This window comes from Gigantopelta aegis, chromosome 4 (assembly GCF_016097555.1).
Source record: "Gigantopelta aegis isolate Gae_Host chromosome 4, Gae_host_genome, whole genome shotgun sequence".
Taxonomy (NCBI): domain Eukaryota; kingdom Metazoa; phylum Mollusca; class Gastropoda; order Neomphalida; family Peltospiridae; genus Gigantopelta; species Gigantopelta aegis.
In genome coordinates, this window is record NC_054702.1 from 89,117,613 (window position 1) to 89,144,089 (window position 26,477).

Below are 26,477 nucleotides of genomic sequence, written 5' to 3' on the forward strand. Positions count from 1 at the left end.
TGGGATAACACGCACTTTACTATCTAATAATTTATATTAATAGATGAACAAGAACGATGTGCATGGTGATTTGCTTCACCACGGTAATATCTATAGCATTTACTGTTAATATTTTCAAACTAGTTATGAAATAAAAAAGACCACGTAGAATGTTTAGACTCTGAAAGCTAATACGTCTTGGGGACGTGTGGGTTTCGTACAGACATGTCAGAAATGGGCTGGACTTTAACAATTAGCGGACTCCAGTGAAGTCTCCGCTAGTCACAAACAGGTTTCGTGAAGCTGTGGGTATCTGTGCACCATTGTTTGCACGTTGTTTGTCTTCAGTGACACTTTCTCGGAACATTACACTTTTTTTTAATTTTAGCAAGAAAAAACATAATGGCGTCCTTCTCGATGAGCATAATCCTTCAGGAGAATTATGACCTGGCGCATGTTAGTGATGACCTTGGTGTCCAAGATCTTGGGTGTGCAGTCATTCGATATATCCGGAGATTCGGGTGAATACGTAGGCAAACATGACCATTGTTAGCTGGGCATGATCGCATATAAAAAGTGGCACAGTGGTATTATGTAGAGCTAGTCTTGTTATTCGCTGTCACTGCACTCGATCACACCGCTGCGAAACCAGGTGGGTGACTTTGCATTCGTGGCAGCAAAGATCGCGTTACTTAAGACAACTTTGTTCAAACGATTTTCATCATGGTTTCAAGTGGCTTGCCCGCTGTAAAGAATATGGACGAATGGAACGGGTACACGTTGTGGCGAGATTTGTTTGCATTGTATAACTCCTTTAAAGCGACAATTTGTTGTTCACAAAGATCATCTTAATAGGACGGTTGAAAAGAAAGAGGCATATGCGAAACGGGTACACACCCTTCCATAGGAAGAATATAAAACGGATATCCGCAATAAAGCAGAAGTAAACCACGAATAGTTTGTGATTCTCTATTCGGTATCACACATTGCATCAGTGGGGAAAATAAGACTAATGGATTTACTCGATATTGAATTAAATAAAAATATGTATATGTAACCTACTGAAAACAAAATACGATATTTGTTTTCTTCTTTTACTTGACGCTATTAGGTATAATATAAATCATGTGGTCTCGACCAAACATGAGGAGTAGTTTCCTAGTGGATGTTGCTATAAAGAACACATTGAGAGTATACAGTTTAGTACTCTTAAAATCACACAAAACACAACTGTAGTTTAACAACTTTACACCTTCTCACAGATGAGAGGTTCAATCCTGCGATCAAAGCACCGATGATAATAGATGCGGAAAGCGCGCAAAACCAACTAAAGATTATGCACATGACACAAAAGATACAACATTAGTAAGCCATGATATTTTAAAAAGTGGGAAAACAAATTGCACATAAACACAATGATGTTGTTAATTTTCATACATTAAACATTTTCATCGAAGTTTACATTTTGTTTTGTGTTAAAAACCGTGCCAGAAGTAACGTGATTGGTAGGAATCGTCTTAATATCATTGTTCATGATTGGCATATTAAAGGCTGTGATATGTGCTGTCTTGTCTCTGGGGGAGTGTATGTAAACGATCCCTTATTACTAATGGACAAATTTAGCAGATTTCCTTTGAAAACGACTTGTCAGAATAACTAATGTTTGAGATAGACAGTGATTAATTAACCAATGTGCTCTAGTGGTGTCGTTAAACAAAACAAACCTTTCCATCTTATTGTTGTGTTATGCAATTAACATATCGATATTTTCGCCAGAGGTGATTTTGTCGATTTTGTCGCAGGATCGAACCCCCTCAGTGGACAAATTCTCTGACTGTCTTTTTCCCCGTGTCAACCAGTACCTCTCGACTGGAATATCAAATACCGTGGTATGTGCTGTCCAGCCTTTGCGAAAGTGCATATAAATGACACCTTTCTGCCAATGGAAAAATATAACGGGTTTCTTCTAAGAATAACTGTCAAAAGAATAGCCGAAACGGATGATGAATAAATCAATTTTCTCTAATGGTGTCGTTAAACAAAACAAACTAAACTAAACTATTGGCATTTATTTGTTTATTAAAATTAAATAAGGAAGAGTTTAGGCTATTTTATCATTTGGCCTCTGGTCTACCCAGTATTTTTCCCTGTGATATTGATATTGAGACACAGAAAGAGTAGGCCTACCAGTGTTTGCAGACGACCAGCGGGATAAACACTGGGTGACATGTCAACTCCAGCTTGACACGTCGTTGACAAGACGCCGGGGAGAAGGTGGACAAACAAGAACATCTTCTAGTCGCATAAGCTTTATTGTTCCCTTGTCTAATCTGAACAATCACACCACATACACGTACAGCACGTACACACACTATACACACACTGCACGCACGCACACACACATATATAACATTATATATATACCACATAGTATACACAAATGCACATACATAAAAATACACGCGTGCAAGAACGCACACACACTCACACACACACACGCCCACGTAGACACATATATACATAGGGACACATACGATGATTTACTTAAAGTTTACTGGACAGAATAAAGAACTATAATAAAGATAGCTTTGAAAGGGGGGGGGGGGGGGGCTGCCTGACGCACAACTGACTCACGAAATATGGTTAGAAATAAATTTAGAGAAAACACCACAATTTTCGTGCAAATTAATCGTTCACAAAATATTACTTAAATATAAAAACTAAAATGCTAAACAAATATTTCAATTGATAATTTTGACATACATCGTTTCACAATGTATCGCAAATTGTAAAGAATAGCATGAGATCACATCACATTAAATATTGATGGACACATGTAACAATCTTATGCTAAAATATAAAACAATATTTTAAGATCTGCACGATACAAGGTTAAGTGTGAAGTCTTTTGTTTCTGAAAGGTACAAAATATCGCGAAGAACCGCGAATCAGCTTGCATAAAAGTTGTTTGATCCTATGGCTTAGCATCAAGAACTTACGAGGGCGTTCAAAAACCTTTATGGCAAATGTTCAGAGACATTAACTTACAAAAGTGTTTCATATAACTTAGCGTTATTTATCGACTGTGCCATACTAATCCCCAAAGTTGAAGTTATTTATAGTTGATTGTTTCATACAAACTGCAGTGAATCAGAGAATGCTATTTCACATAAACCGCCAAGTTGGTGTTATTCATAAACACTTGAACCCGACACCCGATATTGCTACTGTCCTAGCGAAAAATTGCTATATGTATTGCTATTATGACAGTTTGCTGTATATCGCCGGTCATTAAAATGTTATGAAAGAATTGTAATTGTATATTTTCTACAATTTTTAAAGTTTAACTCCTACGAACGTGAATAATGGTAAAATAGGAAGTAACCTCCAAAAGAAAGACAGCAATAGAAGATAAACATTTAATACTGAATTTCTAAGTAGCAATATCCGGTGTCGGTCACAGGCAGCAATAAGCTAAGGGTTGGTTAAAATAAGAAAAAATAAATTTAAAAACAAATAACCAAGATAACACCAGTTGGCTTCACTTTATCAGTTTATTTATGACTGTCAGAAAGTGCATATCAGTAGTATCAAATAGAATTCAATTAACATGCTGTCTGTACGACTTTTAATCGAAAACAAGCTGAAATGCTGAGTATTGTTTGATATTTTTGTATATCACCTTAATTTTTTTTTAATACGTCACACATCATTCTTCGATATATTGTGAATAGCTCACTAAGTTTTCCCTGATAAAGTGCTTAGAAAGCTGAAAAATTAAAACAGTGAGAGCTTTTTTCCCAACCATCCAAAAAGGTTCGAGCACTTGGGGCCATCAAATTTCACCCTCCCCCGGTCCTGTGACTTTCAAAAGGTAACTTGTATATTTTGTTTCCAGGAAGCTACAACCTGAACGCGACGAATGTCACTCAGACGTCGGTGTACCTCACGTGGATGGACTTCAAGCCAGCGAACTACGAACACGAGTACAGTCTAATGAAAACCGAACACCAGTACAAGGAGAACCTGTCTGATTGGCTAACGATCCAGGTGACGTGTCTCATTAACCAATAACAACTAACCATTTTCTCATTGACCTAGATAAATAGCCCAAACGTGTGTGCTTCAAAACAGAATGCTTGAACCTTAATTGGTATAAGCACGAAAATAAAGATAAAACCAAAATCACTTTTAGTGACGTTTCTAGTGATGATGCCCACACAGTAGTCCTCACTGTTTAAGAGGTTGATAATCTCATATATCTTTTATCTACAGATTTAAAGGGATTATTTTGTATATCTAATGTATCTTTGGTCGTCGTGATGATTTTAGTAGTCAGTCAGATGGCTTTAAACCCGTCCCCAATATATATATGATGCATGTCGTCTTGTGATATAACTCTAACACTATCGTCTCATAAATTGATGTGTAGTGAAACTAAACCCCTCCCCCACCCCAAACAAAACACAGAAAAAGAAAGTTATTTATGATCCACATGATATATTTTGTAATTGCAACTGCAATGCGATATATGTTTGTTCTCATTCAATTTATGACACTGACATTTTAAGGGTGTTTTGGCACAAGCTTGTGTTTATAAAATATTTTCGATATTGTCAACAACAACAACAGCAGCAGCAACAACAATAACAAACAGTTGGAAAGATTAGTTTTGAAAAAACACATCTAATTTTGCTCAATTATGTTTGGAGAGTATATGTGAACTTGTATGTTGATAACTATATTTTATTTACGGCATGTACACCATTTTATTCTTATTCGTAATGTATATGTTTAGTTTAAACTATATTGCAGTGTGACACGGATCCACAGTTTGAGTATGTTAATCTGGAACCCGATACTTGGTATTTCTTTAAAGTTGGAGTGTGGCTCGACCCTTTCAACCACATATACGCAAACATTTCCGAGGCACTCATGGTTAAAACCAAAGGTAAGCTGCACTATTATATCTAACATATTATATTTTCATCTTATAACGGTACTCTGCTACCTAAATCAGTAACAAGTTAACTGGTTGTCGTCGTATCTTATCCAATCACATTCATTTAACATTATGGGCAAAGCAACAGTTTAGCGAACGACGTCCGACGACCGGCGCACGGCCTTTTATGCAATTTGTGATTTATATATTCAGTAATTAACACTGTTCTTACATAAATATGGAACTGAGAACCACATTACTGTTTTACTAGAAGGAAAAAAACAAAACAAAAAAGCTATCAAGTTTATCTTGACATAATGATTTAATTCAGTTTCGAATCGGATTCCGTATCGTATTTTTTATCTATACATGCTATCTCAAATATCTTGTAGTAAATTGGATTTTTTTTATAAATTAAAAAACCCCAATTAAAATGAGATGGTAGATTTTTTTAATAAAGGACTTTTGATTACTTGACAACATAATAAATTAAAAATCCACCACGCGATTTCTAACTTTAACACGATTGACAGTGTTAATTTTCATCTTCAGCTGTTGAGTACTGCACTCATAACGGGGTAAAGTATGAGGTCGGTCACACGTTTGACAACAACTGTGAACAGCGATGCACGTGCCGAGAGAACGGTCAGTTCAACTGTACAGACCTGTGTGAGGAGCAGGTGTTCCCCGACCCACAAGACAGAGTCGGCTGTGAGATCGTCAGGGGAGAAGGCGAGAATTGCTGCCAGCTCAAACTCGTGTGTGAACACGGTGAGTGTATGTGAACATGGCATGAGTGTGTGAACACGGTGAGTGTATGTGAACATGGCATGAGTGTGTGAAAACGGTGAGTGTATGTGAACATGGCATGAGTGTGTGAACAAGGTGAGTGTATGTGAACATGGCATGAGTATGTGAACACGGTGAGATAGTGGACATTGCATGAACGCGTGAACATGGCATGAATGTGTGGCCAGGGTAACATTATCTGAACTTTTTTTTTCTTAATTCTTTATTTTTCTTTTTTATTGGCAAAGGTACAGTTTATAAAACATAAATTACAAAATACAAGAAAAAAGAACAATACACTATACACACAGCACGTAATTAAATACAAACAGAACATGGCTTTAGTGTGCGAAGAAGATACGACTGTGTGAAAACGGTAAAACGATGTTATCATGGCTCAGGAGTATGAACATGGTACGACTATGAACATGGTAAGAGTATGCATCAGTGTATGAACAAGGTGAGACAGTAAACATGAGAAGACTGCGAACGCGGTAAAATGATGGCATTGTGATCACAGTATAAATGTCTGAATAGGGTAAAGTTGTGAACATACTGTGTGGACTGCTGGTAAAAGTGTGAACACTGTAAAACTATGTAAACACAATCTCACATAATATGTCTTTTATCGATATATTCAGATTGGCTGTAAAACGTGTATTAAGGTGTGGTTATGTGACTTGTTTCAGAGCCATGTAACGTGAGTGGGACGATATAGCGTTACGGTATGGAGCTTCAGCTGGTTGTATAACGTGCCAGTGTATTAACATTTGGTTATGTAACTTGTTTCAGAGCCATGTAACGTGAGTGGGACGATATACCGTCACGGTATGGAGCTTCAGCTGGTTGTAAAACGTGCCAGTGTATTAACATTTGGTTATGTAACTTGTTTCAGAGCCATGTAACGTGAGTGGGACGATATACCGTCACGGTATGGAGCTTCAGCTGTTTGTAAAACGTGCCAGTGTATTAACATTTGGTTATGTAACTTGTTTCAGAGCCATGTAACGTGAGTGGGACGATATACCGTCACGGTATGGAGCTTCAGCTGGTTGTAAAACGTGCCAGTGTATTAACATTTGATTATGTAACTTGTTTCAGAGCCATGTAACGTGAGTGGGACGATATACCGTCACGGTATGGAGCTTCAACTGGTTGTAAAACGTGCCAGTGTATTAACATTTGGTTATGTAACTTGTTTCAGAGCCATGTAACGTGAGTGGGACGATATACCGTCACGGTATGGAGCTTCAGCTGGTTGTAAAACGTGCCAGTGTATTAACATTTGGTTATGTAACTTGTTTCAGAGCCATGTAACGTGAATGGGACGATATACCGTCACGGTATGGAGCTTCAGTTGGTTGTAAAACGTGCCAGTGTATTAATATGTGGTTATGTAACTTGTTTCAGAGCCATGTAACGTGAATGGGACGATATACCGTCACGATATGGAGCTTCAGTTGGTTGTAAAACGTGCCAGTGTATTAATATGTGGTTATGTAACTTGTTTCAGAGCCATGTAACGTGAATGGGACGATATACCGTCACGGTATGGAGCTTCAGTTGGTTGTAAAATGTGCCAGTGTATTATTATGTGGTTATGTAACTTGTTTCAGAGCCATGTAACGTGAATGGGACGATATACCGTCACGGTATGGAGCTTCAGTTGGTTGTAAAACGTGCCAGTGTATTAATATGTGATTATGTAACTTGTTTCAGAGCCATGTAACGTGAGTGGGACGATATACCGTCATGGTATGGAGTTTCAGATTGGCTGTAAGACGTGCCAGTGTAATGACGGCAGGGAGAGCTGTGCTTACCCAGAAAACTGCTCCAGACCGGAAACCGGAAGCCAGTGTCCCCACCCTCAAGAAATACCGGTCGCCGGGCAGTGCTGTCCACAGTGGAGCTGTGGTGTGTACTCTTTAGCAGTTCCAAGACAAAACGAGTGTTTATAACCATTTGACAATTTTTGTATTTTAATAACTTATTGGATGTATGAATATAAATTTTACAACAGAATGTGTGGTAACTTACCTTTAACACCCAACAGCCGACTTTCTGCCTGCTGAAGTGTCATTAAACATTCATTCATATATTCATTCAGACATGTGATATATGAAGCAGTTAATAAAAGTTATTTCATACAAGTCCTGATAAATACAAGAAACTTACTTTTTTGTTTTAAAACGTCATGCATTTTACTTTCCAAACGGTCAATAATAATGTCCATTTCGAGAAAGCGATACAATGTTTACCATTTTGAGAACTGTTATGTCACCGTTACCAGTGTCTTACTTTATACCAACCTGCTTATACACCACAGGTTGAATTTACAAAGTTTGTTTTTATCTTAAGGCTCATACATACTTGTAGACTGAATGCGGCGCGTGTGAGCGGTCCGACTCTTGCGATTGTTGCGTCTGCTGTTTGCGTTTTTGAGCATATACATGTACACCATATACGATTATTTCATGGCATCCGGCCGCATGTGTTTTACAGAAGCATGCATCGGACGCATCCAGTCCAGACGCTCTGATTGAAACTAATGGGTTTTTTTTTATCCGGACCACACACGTGCGCAACATCCAGTCTATATGAACCTCGCATGTAATTACATATATTTACAATGCATGAACACTTGCGTTTTCGAAAACAAAGAAGTAAAAACGACCCTTTGCGTATATTATTTGTTTTCACACACTGGGTGAAGCATACAGAACTTATGTTGTATTTTCAGGTAACCGCACGTGTCGCTACCACGGCGTCGTGCACGCGTACGGCGACGAGTGGATGGACGAGGAGAAGTGTCAGCTGTGTAGCTGCGGGGAGGAGGTCGTCTGTGAAGACGTCTGTGTCGAGCCCGTCGTGCCCGACAACTGCACGTCGCCCGTCACCAAACGAGCTCCTACCGGCTGCTGTAACGTCGTCGAGTGTCTGCCGCCTGGTGAGTTGTGTCATAATTAAAGGATATTAAACGAGCTTTAATATCCCATTTATTACCCATAATTAATGTTAATTCATATCACTGATCTTGTCTCGTTGACGATCCAGTAAGTTCGTAGTCCGCCATTCCATGACATTTGACGTTCTAGTTGGAAGTAACACTTTGATATGAACCAAAATTTGCAATGTCCATGTCCATTCAAGGTCCAGGCATGTCCATCCTGGACTGGGACTCTGACATGGTCATTAACTGGTCCCAGGGTGGTATAATCCTTGGCTACGTTAAAGACATATATATGTTTGTGGCGATCACCCTCTAACGATTTCAGTGGTTCCAGCTATGTGACATTCATTCAAGATTTAGCGTCAAACTAAGCTCACTGTCATTTGTTCGAAGAGATGCGTTTTAGTTACTTCTGAAAGGGACGGATGTAGGTGTAACGTCATTCTTCGATATGTTTAACTTGAGTGCAAACCTCATTCTACTGCTGCAATGGTCGTCTATTTTACATAGTCAGTAGGTTGGTGAAAGTAATATATCACGTAAATCGTACTACATATATTCTAAATATTAAGAGGGCTGAATTTGATATTAAGATTTGAAATGTTTTTTCCCCATTTTATTTGGAATCTTGATTGTGATCTATGATGGAGGTGATGATGGTGGTACTTACCATAAGTATATGATTATAATGACCCATGCAAATTATCATGATGATACTAATGATGATGAACTGGCGACTGGTAATTACGAAGACGACGATGGTATCATGTGTACTTTGTTTTATTACAGTGGATGCCTGCCTGTACGAAGAAACAATGCATCTGTTGGGAGACTATTTTCCCAACAGGCGATGTGAGTTGTGCGTATGCTCTGCCAACAGTTCGGTAGAGTGCTCCCCCCGCTGTAAGCCAGTGATCCCCCCAGCCCCCAGCCCGCTGTGTCTGAAACCCCACGTCAGAACTGATGGGTGCTGTGAGACTCTGTGGTGCGACAATCCAGGTAAACACACTAGATACTAGTAGTTTAATGATTGGGCTGTCAATGTAATACATTTCTTACAACACACACGTGTTATGCTTTATTTATCAGAAATATTAATGTTAAGACATAGAAAATAATGTTTTTAATGACCATAAAAGTCTTTAAAAGACTGAGGGTAATATTAAATATTTCAACCAGTGTAATATATTTCTTTCAACACAAGTGAGTGTTATATTTTATTTATTAGAAAGCGAATGTCAGGACATACAAAATGGTTATTTGAGTGACTACTAAAATAGTTATTCAAATGACTACTAAAATATTTTTATTGTTTAATTTTTATATTAATATTATTTTCTATCTTCTCCATATATTTACCAGTATTTGACACCCAGTAACTGAAATTATTTATTGCTGAGGTAACAAAATAAACAAAATTAATAAACAAAACTATTTAAAAAAATTTTTAAATATGTATATAATGTTGATTGTTGTTAAAAACAAATCATTATTATTTTAACGTATTTTTACATCTTTAATCTTATTGTGTCACTATAACTTTCAGCATTAATGATAGAATTTCTAAACTATTTTTTTTCAGACTTAAAAAGTATCATACGAGATCTGTTTGGAACTTCGTACAGCCCTCATTCTGTTACACTGAGTTTCAACGTCGTTACGAAACAACGCACCCCTCCTGCCCACAGTTTTGAGATTCTGTATGTGAGCAGCGAGAATATCACCACCAACCTAACACACGGCTGGCACAAAACGACCTTCACCCCTGAGTACGTGCACAGCGAGGACGAGCCGCTGATGTCGCCGACGGAACTCCTGCAAACGACAGGCGCGATCCGGGCAGAGCGGCGCATCTACGTGACCATTTCCGGTATGAAGGCGGACACGACCTACTTTTTCAAGATCCGGTCAGTCAGCTCGGAGGAACACGATGATGAAACAGTAGGAGTGGAGTCTGGCTTTGCTGGGGCTATAGCTGTGAAGACACTCGCAACAGGTAGTAAGACAGCATTCATTCTTAGTGTGACTGCTAAACTTTGCAGAATAAAACTATTAAATCAAGAACAGTTACATTATTATTCAATTCTACTTTTTTTTCTCGTTCCAACCAGTGCACCACAACTGGACAAAGGCCGTGGTATGTGCTTTCCAGTCTGTGGGAAAGTGCATATAAAAGAGATCCCTCGCTGCATTAGAAAAAAATGTAGCGGGTTTCCTCTGATGACTACGATAGCCGATGATTAATTAATCAATGTGCTCCAATGGTGTTGTTAAACAAAACAAACTTTTTTCAATACTACTATAACATGAAGAATAAAATAATAAAATTTATCATATACTTATCAATAAATGGTTTTGAGGGTTTTGGGGGATAGGGTCGAGGGAGGAGGCAGGAGGCAGGTGGATTTTATAGAAAGATGCATATGAATACATTTGAGATATCTTATAAAAAGAGTGTAAGTTTTAAAATGTTCAATTGTCAGCATCGCTTAAGATCAGCTCTGCTATAAATTCGACCTGACTGCATTGAGGAATAAGAATAAATGATGTATTTTACCCCGTGCGTGTGTGTGTGTGTGTGTGTGTGTGTGTGTGTGTGTGTGTGTGTGTGTATAATCTATAACATTTGACCTATGTATTCCCACTGCATATATTACGTGTTTGTGTTTAACATATAATAAATTCCATTAATATGTATTTCCTCCCAATATGTCTGTATCTAATTTATTCAGACGAGCCGTTGACGTGTACAGACCGGTGTCCAAGTGCCGAGGTGATCATGGTGCCGTCTGCTTCCTGTCCAAGGCCCGTCCTCGTGCAGGCCAACCACACGTGCTGTCCAGAGTGGAAGTGTTTCCCTAAAGGTACGTTTCAACATCATCATTTGAACATGCTCATTCATAGACATTTACCGCAGAGTTTTCAGTTTTCCCTGGCATTTATTTTACCGTCGAACGTTCAATTTTCTTAAGTAATTATTGTATATTTTGTAACACTGATAAATTAAACTCCTCTCATACACAATAACCGCAAAACTACTAAACATATGCCATGGAGATGTTTTCCACGGCATTTTTTTTTTATTATGGTAAGGATGGAAATGTATTAATAGTAACCATGGTTATATTTCTGTACATCAGGGATTATGCACAAAGCCATGCGATTTGAAGTTGCTGTTTCGATACATATTTACCATCCAGTGCATGCCATTTCGGCTGTATAAATATCCAATGAGCTCTTGGTGCAGATTTAAATTTTTAAAACATATTTTGGGGTGGCATTCCTCCTACAGAATATACTACTGACAAAAATAGGACGTATTGTCTTTAGGAGTGGCAGTCCTCCTGTAGACAAAGCGCTAGACTCTGACCTGAATAGTTAGAATATTTAGTTTTATTTTAATGCCTTAATGGATCTGTTTTCCATATTTGATATTCAAAGAAACTGCAAGCGACAGAGGATAATAAAAATTAATCCATTGTCAAGGCATTGTTTCCTCATGTCTGCCTAAACTCGACTTAATCCCTGGTGGAAACTCAACTTAATAAATACCTATCGTTTTTTATTCGCGTAGACTCCGGCTGCCGTTATAAGAACCTGGTTCTCCAGCATGGCGAGCAGATACGTGAAGGCTGTGACAAGCGCTGTCGCTGTGACAGTGGGAAGATGATCTGTTCTAGCATCTGTCCAGAGATGGACCATACTCCACGACCCGGATGTCAGCTGAAGATGTTAGCGGATCACTGTTGTCCTCTCTGGATGTGTACACCATGTATGTTTGGTTCATCTCTCTCTCTCTCTTCTCTCTCTCTCTCTCTCTCTCTCTCTCTCTCTCTCTCTCTCTCTCTCTCGTCGGCATTGATGTCCACTACTGGTTGCAGACTTAATATATTGTTATGCTAAGTGGACTAAGTTTACGACTTTATAAACACATTTCGTTATTTCGATGTTTGCAATCTTGAGATTCCATAATTGCTTTGCTATGTAAAATGATGTGCATGTTTATGACTTTATATATTAACTTCGTTATCTGGACATCTGGGATATCTCGAGGTTAAGAAATTATTCTATGGCATAATTGTTACACTGTATCTATCTCGAACTACCGATATCATTATCAGCTGTATTTTGATCAATCCCTTCATTGAGATAAAAAGTTTGCCTTACATTTTTTGAATAGAAATACGACTTTGGATATACTAAAAAATTGTCGTTTTTATTTTCTGCAGTAACCCACCCAGTGAGAACCGTCTCAGTTTCGTTTATGATCACTTTTGGAGGCGAGTGCACGGAACCGGTGACCACCTTCAAGGAAAATTTCCAGCGAGTATTTCTGGACTATATGAAGCGCCGTCCCGTGTGCTCCAGCAGGAACTCACAACGGAAGGAACTGTGTGACACCATGGAGATCAAAGTTAAATGTCCAATCACGGGTTCTGTAGCATCTCGTGAACGACGAGCCGTGGGGGATATGACTGTTGATCTTCATCTTGTTCTTACAGTAAGGTGCGTGCACTCACCAAGATACTGAGTAACTCCAAGTTAATTCTAATATATAAATCTACATAATACAAAATGTTATTTGTCAAATAATGTAATGTCCATCTTGATAAAAACAGTGGTGCGAATATGAGTCAAGAACTGTGTAGTGTGAAATACGCGTACTTTGCCTTGCATGGTAATTAACAGTATGTTTCCTACGTAAATACTTTGTTTATGCGGTTCTCGTATTTTTGTATCTATAGTATAATGTATTTGCTTGTCGTCTTCAGGCTCATAGACATAACTCTGCCATAACACTACAATGATTGGGGGAAACTCAGAGGGTAATAACTAAAAACATTAAATTACAAATACATGAATAGCGCTAAGCTTTTTCAAACATCCCTTGCGCTTCGTCTTGTATACCACAACGACCTTTAACGTATGTCTAAATGAGAGTTTATTGTATACAGCGACAAGAAAAACATGACGAGAACGAAATCGAAGCTTGAAGAAGCTGTAGGTGAATTTGCCTCCGCTTTCAACGTTTCTAGCGTCTCCATCACTGTTGATAACACAACGTTTGTCAGCTCGGGATTGGAGGAAGTCATCGGACCTCTGTACGACTGTGATCAAGGATACGTGTTTGTTAGAAATATATGTGGTAAATATCTATTTTGTTTTAGTTTTAGTACAGTGTGTAGACGAAACGTATTTATTAAGGCTGATTATATGATATATTTGAATAATTACGTGTTTAGAAACAATTATCCAAATTTATTTTATTCCCGTGATGCGCCATACTTCGATTTGAGGTGACTAGAAAATTCAATTTTTATCATACTGACGTGTTGGGTTGTGGGGTGCGTCTGATCTCTTTGTGGTGAAACTTGTACACTGAAGCAATGCATGTCATTATATCGAGTACTAGTTAAAATCCACGTCTCTCCAAGCTCTAGTTATATTCGTATTTTGACATAGTAAAACAAAATCATGGTTTGGCGATATTCGAGCTTTAAATTATTGAAATACATGTATATTAAATTTGTAATCATAATATAATTGTTTTTGTTGGGTTTTGTTCTTAGATTTATGCAGATTACTACGAATTTAAATATGCTTTGGTTATAATGATGTATTAACATGATATTTCTTTCCAGTGGATGGGAGAGCCTGTTTTATTTTCTCACTACTAGTTCACGCTTTATTCAACAGTCATTATTGCCTCTGAATCGTTAAGAATATCAATATCCTATTAACGTTTTTGGAAAACTTTAGTTTGTTATACAAATTACTCTTTCCGATCCAGAGGTAAACTGAGAAGGCTGACCTTTATGTAAGAATCGAAGGCCATCCAATGTCTTCTACAACATTTGTCCATGTATATTCAGGCAGATCTGATAGTCGCGGGAATTAAAACACTGTCAGCTCTCTCCTCTTTCAACCACACGGCTACTCTACTACTATTTATTTGAAATGTTCCCTACATCGGCATATTTGTTTGAAATGTCGTCCCCAGCACGGTACCAACTATATATTTATTTAAAATGTCGTGCTCTACACGTTTTACGACATCTCATTAATTAAAACAAATAAAACGTAGAAAGCTAAATGAATCGCTCTTTTGTTCTTACAGTTGAGGCTGAAATTGCACAGACACAAAACACAATTCGTTTGAACGTATCTTTGTCAACCGTCGAGGTCTCTACAGATTCTGCCATTTTGAAATGGGATCCATTGGATATTAACGTCATTAATTACGTCACCGGTCTGCAAATCGAGTACAAGGAAAAACACTACAGCAATTGGAACCAGTCTAGTCAGATGGACCCCCACGTGACCAGACACACACTGACGCGTCTACAGGCTGCCAGAACTTACAAAGCTAGACTAGTTCTCCTGATGGACATGGAGAAGAATAATCGGGTATCGGTGTCCATGTTGGAATTTATGACGAAGTCATACGGGCGTGAGTATACCAACGATTATGTAGGTATTTGTGGGGTTTTGTTCCAATTATCCTCTGTTCAGTCCTCCTCTGTTCCCATTTTGACTGATCCTGTACTTCAATGTGTTATTATCTCCACATCCCAATCCTTGTCTCTTCAACACCGACAGATGCATGTCTTTTCTGGCCATTCGTGTGCTTTATATATTTAGTATAGAAAATAGAAGTGTAGTCAGTTTTAAAAGATGTAAACATGGATCTACGGTCATAAGCGTACGGGCTTCCATATTTGTAGGGGTTGGGGAGGAACAAGCTGAATTTCACCCGAATTAAATGAAAATGCCTGATCTGGATAACAACATTTATTCATATTAGCATTGCTACCAAATAGCTATATACGGTTGTAAACGAATCACTACGTATTTTTGCATGGATTACAACTAAGTTTGAGTATTGAATGATGGAAATACATGGTAAAAAGGTCTCAGGTTAGCACATGTTTCCCGAATATCTCTGTAATTTTTGCCCGAGCAATAGAGGGGCAGTAGTCCACTGCCCCCTCCGCGCGTCTTTGTCTCGTACGCTTATGTCTACGTTGCAGCAAAAAGAAGGATTAAATGCTGAGAAGCTGTGATTAAGAAAATTACTTAAGAGAAATGTTCTGTCTTCTGGTCCTTCTTATTAAATAATTAAATTACATTTTAATAATCAGTCATGTCTTGTCTCTCTAATCCAGAAAGGGTTTAAAGATCCTTCTACGGATTTAATTAACCGGCACTTAATAGTATTGCAATAAAGTTATCATGACTTTCTCGAAATACTCGAAATGGCTCTTGCAAATATAGAGTTTGAATTAAAGAAAACGGCTTTATCGTTCAGATTGTAGTGCTAGGGCTATCGGACTTGAGGCTGGTATGGACTTACTTTTACCAATAGCCCATGTCCTAAGAGAGCTAAGATATATTTCCAACACAACTGAGGCCTATTTGGACCTTAATTGCATCCTAGTATAAAACATAAGCAGGAAAATCGACTTGAATTTCAATTTCAGTATCTCCCTTGGGAATAAACATCAACCTACAGGAGATATCAGTGAGCGACACGTCAGTATCTATTACGTGGTCGCCGCTGTCGCCGTGGATCCAGAAGCTGATATCGGCCATGCAGGTGACCTACAGCGACAGCAACGACACGGACGAGAAGAGCAAGCAGCTGAAGGTGGTCAGTTCCACGTGCGTCCTAGATGGGCTGGCCCCAGGGACGAACTACGCTGCGCGGGTGGAGGTCTTGTTTAGGAACGGCTCTGTGGCCAGATCCAGCACGATCCATTTTGTTACTGGTACAGCAACTGCAAGTAAGTTGTTGACTGTGATGTAGGTGGGAATTGTATATAATGCACCTTAATGTGGTACACCAGAGCAGGGCCGTAGCTAGCGGGGGGGGGGGGGGGGGGGGGGGAAAAATCCGGAAAGCATTATAGAAACTTAAAGAAAATTCTTATCTTAACTATTTAAGGAGTTTTAGACTATTAACTACTCAGTTGCCCCCCCAAATAAAAAATCCTAGCTACGGCCCTACAGAGTATTAAAGAAAGGTAACTGTTGTGTTGCCAGATGATTTAAAAAAGCAAACTGGGCTAATTAATCAAGGAGGCATAGGTTTGAAAATTGGACATAGAAGAGTTTAACCTAGAATAGCTACCTAATAATTTGAAATATTATTTTAATTTTACCTCTGTTCATCCTTAACATAAAGTCAAAATATTGGCTAATCTTTTAACTGTCATTATCTTTCAATGCACAATCATCATTACCATTTACATATATTGACAAAATCCACAACAGTATTTGAAATCATAGTATAGCTTCTAATCAATATATTATAGTTATTACAGTATCTCATTTCTGTGCATTCACCATCTAAACTTCGACTGCCTTGACAAAACTAAACTATAAATCAATAATGTCTATAAGTGCGGGTAACCAATTGGCGTTGTTTGATCCAGTGGTATATCGTCTGACACGTTGCCTTGTTGATTTCAGACACGCCCCAGAGTGTCCTGATACCATTGGTCGTGTCCGCTGTGGTTGTCGTCTGCGCCATCGCAATTGTGTTGGTCACGTGCTGTCTGTGGAGACGGGCAAAGCTCGCGCAGTCTCGTGACACGTCGTTTGAAAACAAGACATTTGGGGTTGGTATTTCTGCGAGTCACGCATGTTCAAAACAGTCACTTCTGTCAATAGTATTGGCAGGTCCTTGCATTGAAGACATCAGAATGATTTTTGCTTTCTTGAAAAGACCATTTGGGTGGAGTCAGTTAGTTACGTATATTAAATTGAAGTCATATAAATAATGTGAATAATACGATATGTCGAGTGTTTGCGAATTGACATAAAAGAAGAAGCTGCCATTATAAGAAAACGTTTATTATTCACGTATTTCCAAATAACTTTGCTCCACGCATGCTGATCCGTTGCATTCACTGTGGTTTTACATAATTATATAAAAAAAACACACACAAAAAAAACACACACACACACACTCATATTCATGTACTTACCTTTGTTTGACAATGTCCTTGAACATGCATTCGTTCATTCTGAAGTTACAGTTTTTAATCTATGTTTTCTTTTAAAGGGACATTCCTGAGTTTACTACAATTTTTAAGATCTTATTGATTAACAGAGATTTTTTAACGATTGTAATTATATACTACTCAAAAGAATTTAAGGGTCAGACGATATTTTCGACATTATTTTCTGAATATCAATTATATTAGCTAGACCATAATGTCACGCATGGCATTGTTCCATTTTGACGAAAGTGGGTCTAAGCAACCCATAAATGAATTAAAATACACTGTCATTGACACTGTCTACTAGTTCTAATGGCGAAAACATGCTTACATTTGCACGTAAATTAGGGCGAAAGCGAAAGGTCTGCTAAGTGCCCATAACTTGCTTTTTCACAAAGCGCTTCATTTGCACGCTTTGCATGTATATTCCATGTTCCCAATGCTGAATTTCCGTATAATTGGAGCTTGCGCTCGTGTACGGTGCACACTCCAAATTCGACAATGGTACGACGTCAACTGACTATCGAAGATCGAGGAAGGGCTATTGCTTGGCTTCAGGATGGCAATACGCAAAGAAATGTTGCTCTGAGACTTGGTGTCAGTCAGAGTGTCGTTGGCCGACTGTGGAAACGGTACCAAGCAACGAATTCTGTTCGAAATCGTCCACGTTCGGGAAGACCCCGAAGCACTACAAATAGAGAGGACCACTACATCACCAATATGGCTCTACGTCAACGCACAACCACTGCACGCCGATTACGTGACAATCTGCATACTGCGACTGGAACTCGAGTGTCTGATCAAACCATACGCAATCGTCTGAGAGCCAATAATCTACTCTGCCGTCGCCAGGCTGTTCGACCACCACTCCTACCACGTCACAGAACGGCCAGACGTCACTGGTGCACACTTCATCTGCGGTGGCAACGTGTTCAGTGGGGTCGAGTGATGTTCACTGATGAGTCCAGGTTTAGTCTCCAGTTCAACGACGGTCGGGTTCGTGTCTACAGACGTCCTGGGGAGCACTTCGCTGACGTTAACGTTAGACAACGTCACCGGTTCGGTGGTGGCAGCGTCATGGTGTGGGGCGGCATCTCTATCCACCACAGGACCCCCCTCTATGTGGTGGATGGCAATCTGAATGGAATCCGCTATCTGAATGAGATTATCCGGCCGTTGGTTCTCCCAGGCCTTCAGCAGATTGGCGGCGGGGCAGTTCTGCAGGATGACAATGCCAGACCCCACCGCGCCAGGGTGGTAACGGACTTTCTCAGACAACAAGGTATCGCCAGGATGGATTGGCCAGCATATTCGCCTGACTTGGCCCCAATAGAGAACGCCTGGAACGAATTAGGCAGGAGAGTTCGGGATAACCATGCCCCTCCGGCCAACCTTCATGATCTGGGTCAACTTCTTATGGCAGAGTGGCAGGCCATTCCCCAAGAGTTCTTCAGACATCTGATCAACAGCATGAGGCAACGATGTGTCGAGTGTATTCGCGCCAGGGGTGGATTCACACACTATTAAACGAATGTTCTAATGTGTAAAATCCATGTTTGACAACCTTCAACTTTGACAGCATGTCATGTGACTTTTTTGTATACAGTGACGTTTATTTGTGGTTTGTTGTAAATATGGAATAAATTAAATTTTTGGTGTAGTTTACATCATCAATCTAATACACTCTGAAACTTATTTGGTTATAAATTTTTGACCCTTAAATTCTTTTGAGTAGTATATATATACATATCAAATATATTGTTCTGCATAAAATATTAGTGACTGTATATTAAACGTGTTTCTGATCGTTCTAATATTTGTACTAGGTTATACTTTATTTTATTTCCTAAAATTTGGGCTTCTTACAGATATTAAGACGACCAAAAACGCATTGAATATACAGACACTGATATTCTAAACAAGAAAATATATTTAATATGTAAGTTTAATCGTAGAAATATTTTATTAGTCGGAAACATCTTACAATGCAGCAAACTCAGGAATGTCCCTTTAATATACCCGGTATTCATCAGACTACTTTGTTTATAAACTTCATTCTTGAGGGACAAATAAAAGATAATTGAAGAAGCTTCCAACTGTCATGGATAGAACACTCTGGCGAAGTCAGAGGTTGTGCCCACGACAGGCGTGCTTGAACAGTTCTCTGATGGAAGCATGCCAAAAATTACCCACACCCACAGAAGCTTCCATTTCAAGTGTATTTTGCCGAGTGAAATAATTTTGGCCCTGGGCATTTGTCATATAAACTTGATATAAAAGGGAACATCATTTAATAACCACGTATATGGTTCTTTCACAGTTATAACTAACAATTGTACACAAAACAATCCAATACATTTTTAAAAACCTGTTAATCGCATCGATCAAATTAATGAAGACTTTTAGTTACTGTTTTGTAACTAGTTTGTGAGTGGCAGTCCTCTTTTGGCGGTGCAAAAGGGATACAATCTCCAGTAAAGGATCTCATCGGGAGTTGCTGTCCTATAGAAGAGGCACTAAATAAAGATTCATTAAATCAACCACTTTTTTGCCAAATGCCCATTCGACTGCATTGTGCAGAGATACGGCACTGATCATGTATTACGGTTTTGTTGTACAGATTATATCGCAAAGCATGGTACTTTTAGAAGTACTAGTGTGTATTTCACTATCAGTCATATGTCTATACTGATTTTTAACTATGACAAAGACATGTGGGTATTCTTGCTCATTTTATTGTCAAGCTAACAAATAAAACAGCTAACATATTATTCTAGTTTACGTACTAGACAGCTCACATGTTCTTTGGCTGTTGGCTACATATTTTGATTAATTGCAAATACAATAAATCAGACATCCAGGATCCTTCTGTATCGAGTTTTCTGTTCCCAAGGTTGGACTGAAACTTCGCTTTCGAAGCTCCAACCGATGGTGTGAAAGTCTTAAAGTTACGGCTTAGTTTGACTCCAGTCTGTAAAGACTGTATAAGGATTAGTTCGGGCTTTTAGTTTGACGCCAGTCTGTAAAGACTGTATAAGGATTAGTTCGGGCTTTTAGTTTGACTCCAGTCTGTAAAGACTGTATAAGGATTAGTTCGGGCTTTTAGTTTGACTCCAGTCTGTAAAGACTGTATAAGGATTAGTTCGGGCTTTTAGTTTGACTCCAGTCTGTAAAGACTGTATAAGGATTAGTTCGGGCTTTTAGTTTGACTCCAGTCTGTAAAGACTGTATAAGGATTAGTTTGACTCCAGTCTGTAAAGACTGTATAAGGATTAGTTCGGGCTTTTTATAAGCACACTATTCATTTGTATATGTTCCATGGATGCTCAAACTATGGTTTATTTTTTGTTTTTGTTGACAGATTCACATGGAAAACGATGGAAAGATACTTTCGGCAAAGCCATGATGATGACGTCACGTAGAGTAGAATACATCTCAGACAGAGACGACGGATGTTTCGAGACGAAGCTAGCAATTACGTTTCTAATCCTTGGCACACAATTACCAATTAATTTTGACTCGTCATTTGCGTCGGCGTTCATCGGCAGGTGCGTTCAAGGCAAAGACGCGACAGTCGCGTTTAATCGCTAATTTGTGCCCGATTAAACTGTTGGTTGGTGAGTGCAGCTGCACATTTTCAGACTAGTGCTGACGCGACAGTCAAATCGGCGTTAATCGGTAGGTGTACGCCAAACATTAGGCAAAAAAACCCCAACGAAGCTGGATCTGGGTCTTGCGAGTCTGGCAAAGATAAAATGTCTGGTGTGTTTTGACGTCTGGGTCGACAACTGTAAAATTCTATCAGTATATAATAACTATCAGTATATAATAACAGTGTTCATATCTTTAAGTATATTTTTTTACAGAAACACCAACAGTAATTATGAGAATTCCATATTGATTAATATATTAAGAACAATAAAAAAAGAGTAATTATAGCGCATGTTCTATGTCGTCTGTCGCCAGATGTGCAGATCTCAATCGATACAGTGCGTTCCCTTTTCGACTTGTATCATACTCGCCAGACCAAGACCCATATATGAATACATGGGTTATGATTCGTTAACAGTCTCCCGAAATGTCCGTATCGTAGTAATTTTTACCTTATTGAAATGAAAACGCATGCGTGAGCAGCAGTGTTAGGTACGAGTAGTATTTGGTTGTCAATAATGCATATAGTGAGTACCAGAATTATGCGAGTCCTAACATGTATAGCTCATGTCAGTTATGAACGTCAGTCAAATAATGACATTATTTAAATAAGAGGTGGAAACGAAACCGAGAATATAAATACTAATTAGTTAATGTGTTATCGAATACCAGCTAGGTAATATCAGTCTTCGTTTCGTTGGAGATCGTTCACGGTCGACATGAAAGGACTGTTCTGAGTGTGCATTCATTGTAATAAAAATGTCGACAAACAGAACCCTTTTTTGGTGACTAAATGTTAGTGTCTGTATTTAAAAACAAGGTGTTTGTTGTCGTCCTAATGTTTGTAGTAGCACAAACCAGAAGTTACTTCCTAACAATTTTGTATGTACGAAAAAATATTTATTACGACGTAAAATAAAAACTGATTTCTGCAAACATTAACACACGACCACAATCACATTGGATATACTCACCCTGGTATTCTAAACACGAACATACATGTAACATCTAATTTTATCTTTACAAATACTCTGTTAGTCGGAAACATCTTATAATTACTTCAAACTCAGGACAGTCCCGTTAATATTCGAACATTCAGTCTCTGTGTATAATTCAACTAGGATTAAAACTACTCTCGTATAAAGATCCTATTTACATCCGTGGATTGGTGAACGTTTTAAGAGAATTGAACTATACTGAGTTTGTAGCCATTAAAATAGTGCATTGTTTTACTAATATGTAATATATCTGAGCAATAAAACTTATAAAAAAAATTGAAATGCCGATTTTTCAAGCATTACAATGATAAAAACAAAAATACAAGGGTCAAAATGCACCAAAAAACGACCAATGGGACTGTCTTTACTGGTCATAACCCGCAAAGGCGGGGTGGTCTTAATACCGGGGTAGTTTTACCTATTAAAATAAGGAAATATTCCAGTCTTTTAAAAAAGTGGTTTTAATAGCGGAGTGGTCTTAATTACGGGATGGTCGTTAGGCGGGGTTTCATTGTATATTATATTTAAAACTTAAAACAGTATGTATTGACCGAAAACGTGTTATAGTGGCTACAAACTCAAGAGTCGTATTTTTATTGTAATGATGTCATTTGATGACAAAGTGATCACTGCCCGTTCAAATTTGTGGATGTCGTCTTGGTAACCATCAAAGATTATAAAGATTCTTCAGTGTGTAATTCCATCTACTGTAGACATTGAGATTTATCATATTTCACATCATTTAAATATTTTTATAACAGTAAATAATGAATGCTGTGTGATTGTGAAGTGCCGCCTATTGGTCACGCCAGGCTGTTTATATTTAGAAATGAGTGCCTGTTAACAGGTGTATAAAGGTATGCAGTTTGATTATATTTGTTAGTATGAACATTTAATATGAACTGTATTTTTGGATAGTTAATGTTTTAATTTAAACAATTTAAAGAACAAAGTAAAACTTTGGTTGAAAAACTAAAAACGAAAGCATTTTTAATCGCATGCATTGGTTTATTTATTTCTGTATATTTTTTATTTATTCTCTTACAAATATATTCGTTCTGTGTTTCTTGCATAAATGTTTATGTTCTTTTATTATACGATGATGGAATGTTATTACTTTGATGAAAGGCTTTATTACTTAAAGATATCAGTATTGTTATGTGTGGTATTTGTTCACAAAACAACTTCGTTCGTCTACTCTTCGGGTACTTAATAGAGAATATGTGTAGTTCAATGGTAATATATCGGTCTTAACCGCCACAGCGTGCTATTTTCAAGCTCTGTCTACTCAGGAATATCACTGTGATAATGTCACACTGCTTTGGCTTTGTTTTATTCCCGCAGGCACGGCGGAAGCAAGTATACATTGGGGTGGGGCTGATTGAAATCGAGGGAGCAAATCAGTTTTAATGGGTTCGAGAGTATGCTCCTCCGAACATTTTTAAAAACTATATATCCTGAAATGCAATTTCCTACATTCTATAAGTAAAATTCATCTCTGCCTTAAGATTTACTATCAATAATATTTTTGATTTTATTCCGCCTTTTGACTCGTGTAGAGAGGTGAACTGCTGACAAAGACTATGTTTTGTAGATACACTGGTGTCGTTTAGAGACAGCTAGGACTGTATCATGCATAAACCGTACTGTTATTTTACCTTGTTTGACTAAACATGTAAACAGGTGTTGGTATTTTTCAGTATTAGTGTTCATCGTCTATATGTTACTAATGGGTGGAATAGTGTTTTAAGTTTGAAAGCGAACAATAACAAAGGTCATCGTGCATTTATTTTAGAGAAGTTTTCAGTCTAAAACGCGGACGGTATGTTATAATATATTATGTATGTAACTGACCTGTATTTATTTTAAATCATTACATATATGTACACGGCTAAAAGAAAAGTTATATACGTGACTAGGGGGTAATTACCTTTTCATAAATTCGGCTTTAGGCTTTCAGGGATAGTTCTGTAACCAATCTGTTGCAGACAAGGGCGGATCCAAAATATATTTATGGAGAGATAAAGGGTAAAAGGGCACATAGGCCAATTCCGTGAAAAGGGCACTTCAATGGACATTGGAAACAAATTGTTAAAAAGGGACAATTTAATTTTTAAAGAGGGGTGGGTCCCCCTGGTTTCCTCTCTTGTATCCACCACTGGCATGCAAACATCAACAAATATCCTCTATCTTTACGTCCTCTTAAAGGGACACACCCTAGTTACGGCTAGTTGTTAACCATTACGGCGTTGTTTTTCGCTATTAAACCCATTTTTTCACAAATAAACTTGCACTTTACTTACCGTTTATTATTTAGAATATATATTTCCATTCACCTGAAGTGTTTTTTGGTAATCCTGGTAATCCTGGTGTTTGTAATACCACAAAATGCATTTTTCGTATTTCTGAAAAACGGACGCACGTTTGAGAAAAAAACCGTTGAGCAGACAAGGTCTAATCTATTTTTAGACGGGATATTTCCATTTCAATGTCACAGACGTTGGTATACCACGTGACCGTTATCATTTTGGTTCGGTTTGTTTTCTCGTGCACGGTTCGCGCAATCAACATCCGATTTGTTGTTGTTCATTTGTGAGATTTTTCTTCACAGTTCGTGAACATTTTCAGTAACAACAAAGTTCAGACAAGTAAGTATCTCAATACAAAACGTTACAAACCCTTAAAACCAATAATTTTGCTAAGTCCTACGATATCTGGACAGGGGATACAACCAGGACAGAACAGTTGGAACATGTCCAGGAGAGGTGAAAAGAACGCACTCCAAGTCTGTGAAATTTGTCGTGACGTAGGCATTGTTGTGCTTCGAGCGACATCTACCGGTGACATCAGAATACAAACTTTCAAAATTATTTCAAGCAATTGGGACATGGGGATTCCCATGGTATTTATCGATATAAAACCTGCTTTTTCACTCCATTTGATAAAAACGTGATCTAAGTGTGTTACAGGTTTGTAGATTAACCAAATTATAATTTATTTTCGCTGGATGGAACTAGGGTGTGCGGCTTTAAATGAAAAGACCATGATTTTATGAAACAGTTTATCGACCCTGTACAACAACTGCCATAGGAAAACCAGTCACTTGTGTTTTAGTTCAATTAGTGTCCATTATTACATGTTTAATTAGCATCGTCTTTACGAAATGTGTGTTCAGTATCAAATATTGAATTTGTCATAACCTTATTATATACCATGAATGCATAATAAAATGTCTGTTTATTTCTTTTACTGAATTTGTATTTTGTTCTTACTTTATTGTTAAAACCAGTGACCATATACCTATCTGTCTTGGCCAGACAGCCCAGATAATTGAGGTACGTGCCCAGAACAGCATGCTTAAACCTTGTTTAGTTATAAGAATGAAAATAAACTGGAATGAATACAAAAATAATGAAGCTTTCAAATGTTAGCCAAAGTTTGTATCAAATGGCAGTAATTTTCAGGTTTCCAAGCTAATAAGTCAAGGGAGGTAACTACCGATGATTATGGTAGTTTTGTGCTGCACATGCTTAGTGTTCGTTCTTGTGATACTTTTAACTGCAAGAATGTAGACTGATATTCGTTCCTCATAATATTTATTTCTGTAACATTTTAACATCTTCGGTAGTCAGATGTTTAAACACAAAAGTGTCATTTCATTTATAATTATTTTGGTGCTGTCCTGGAGAAGTCGGTGTAGAGGCCTTACACCCATTGAGTTGTAAAACTCGCTCTAGGGGGGGGGGGGGGGGAGCCAGAACAGGGAGGGGAACCCAGTATCTACCGATGACTTAACCACTACACCACCGATACTGATTAAAGCATTTCTTTTACCCTCTATATATGTTGCACTAATTATCAATTTGATGACGAATTTCGTTCAAACACAATTTATATTTTGTTTAGTAAGTGTTAGATTAGGGTTTATCAGTTGTGAATTACATTTCCCTGAATATAACTATTTTCTAGAATATATCTCTTTTTTAACAGCGTCGGTAAACCATTGGGCTATTTCTTGTTCCAGTCAGTGCACCACGACTGGTATATCAAAGGCCGTGGCATGTGCTATCCTGTCTGTGGGAAAGGGCATATAACAGATCCCTTGCTACTACTGGAAACATGTAACGCGTTTCCTCTCTAAGACTATGTCAGAATTACCAAAT

General features: G+C 38.1%; 1 protein-coding gene across 1 annotated transcript in view; it reads left to right on the plus strand.

The window, feature by feature from the left end:
• The window catches only part of LOC121371356, a 40,240-nt gene extending 15,603 nt beyond the window's left edge, over positions 1-24,637 (plus strand). The window contains exons 2-16 of the mRNA XM_041497181.1: positions 3,878-4,029; positions 4,795-4,930; positions 5,474-5,692; positions 7,430-7,624; positions 8,451-8,657; positions 9,450-9,659; positions 10,243-10,656; positions 11,393-11,524; positions 12,235-12,432; positions 12,890-13,166; positions 13,616-13,806; positions 14,779-15,111; positions 16,142-16,444; positions 17,133-17,281; positions 21,027-24,637. Coding sequence (XP_041353115.1) covers positions 3,878-4,029; positions 4,795-4,930; positions 5,474-5,692; positions 7,430-7,624; positions 8,451-8,657; positions 9,450-9,659; positions 10,243-10,656; positions 11,393-11,524; positions 12,235-12,432; positions 12,890-13,166; positions 13,616-13,806; positions 14,779-15,111; positions 16,142-16,444; positions 17,133-17,281; positions 21,027-21,071 — 3,161 coding nt within the window. The 3' untranslated portion in view covers positions 21,072-24,637. The remainder of the gene's footprint in view (positions 1-3,877; positions 4,030-4,794; positions 4,931-5,473; positions 5,693-7,429; positions 7,625-8,450; positions 8,658-9,449; positions 9,660-10,242; positions 10,657-11,392; positions 11,525-12,234; positions 12,433-12,889; positions 13,167-13,615; positions 13,807-14,778; positions 15,112-16,141; positions 16,445-17,132; positions 17,282-21,026) is intronic.
• The last annotated feature ends 1,840 nt before the right edge of the window (positions 24,638-26,477 follow it).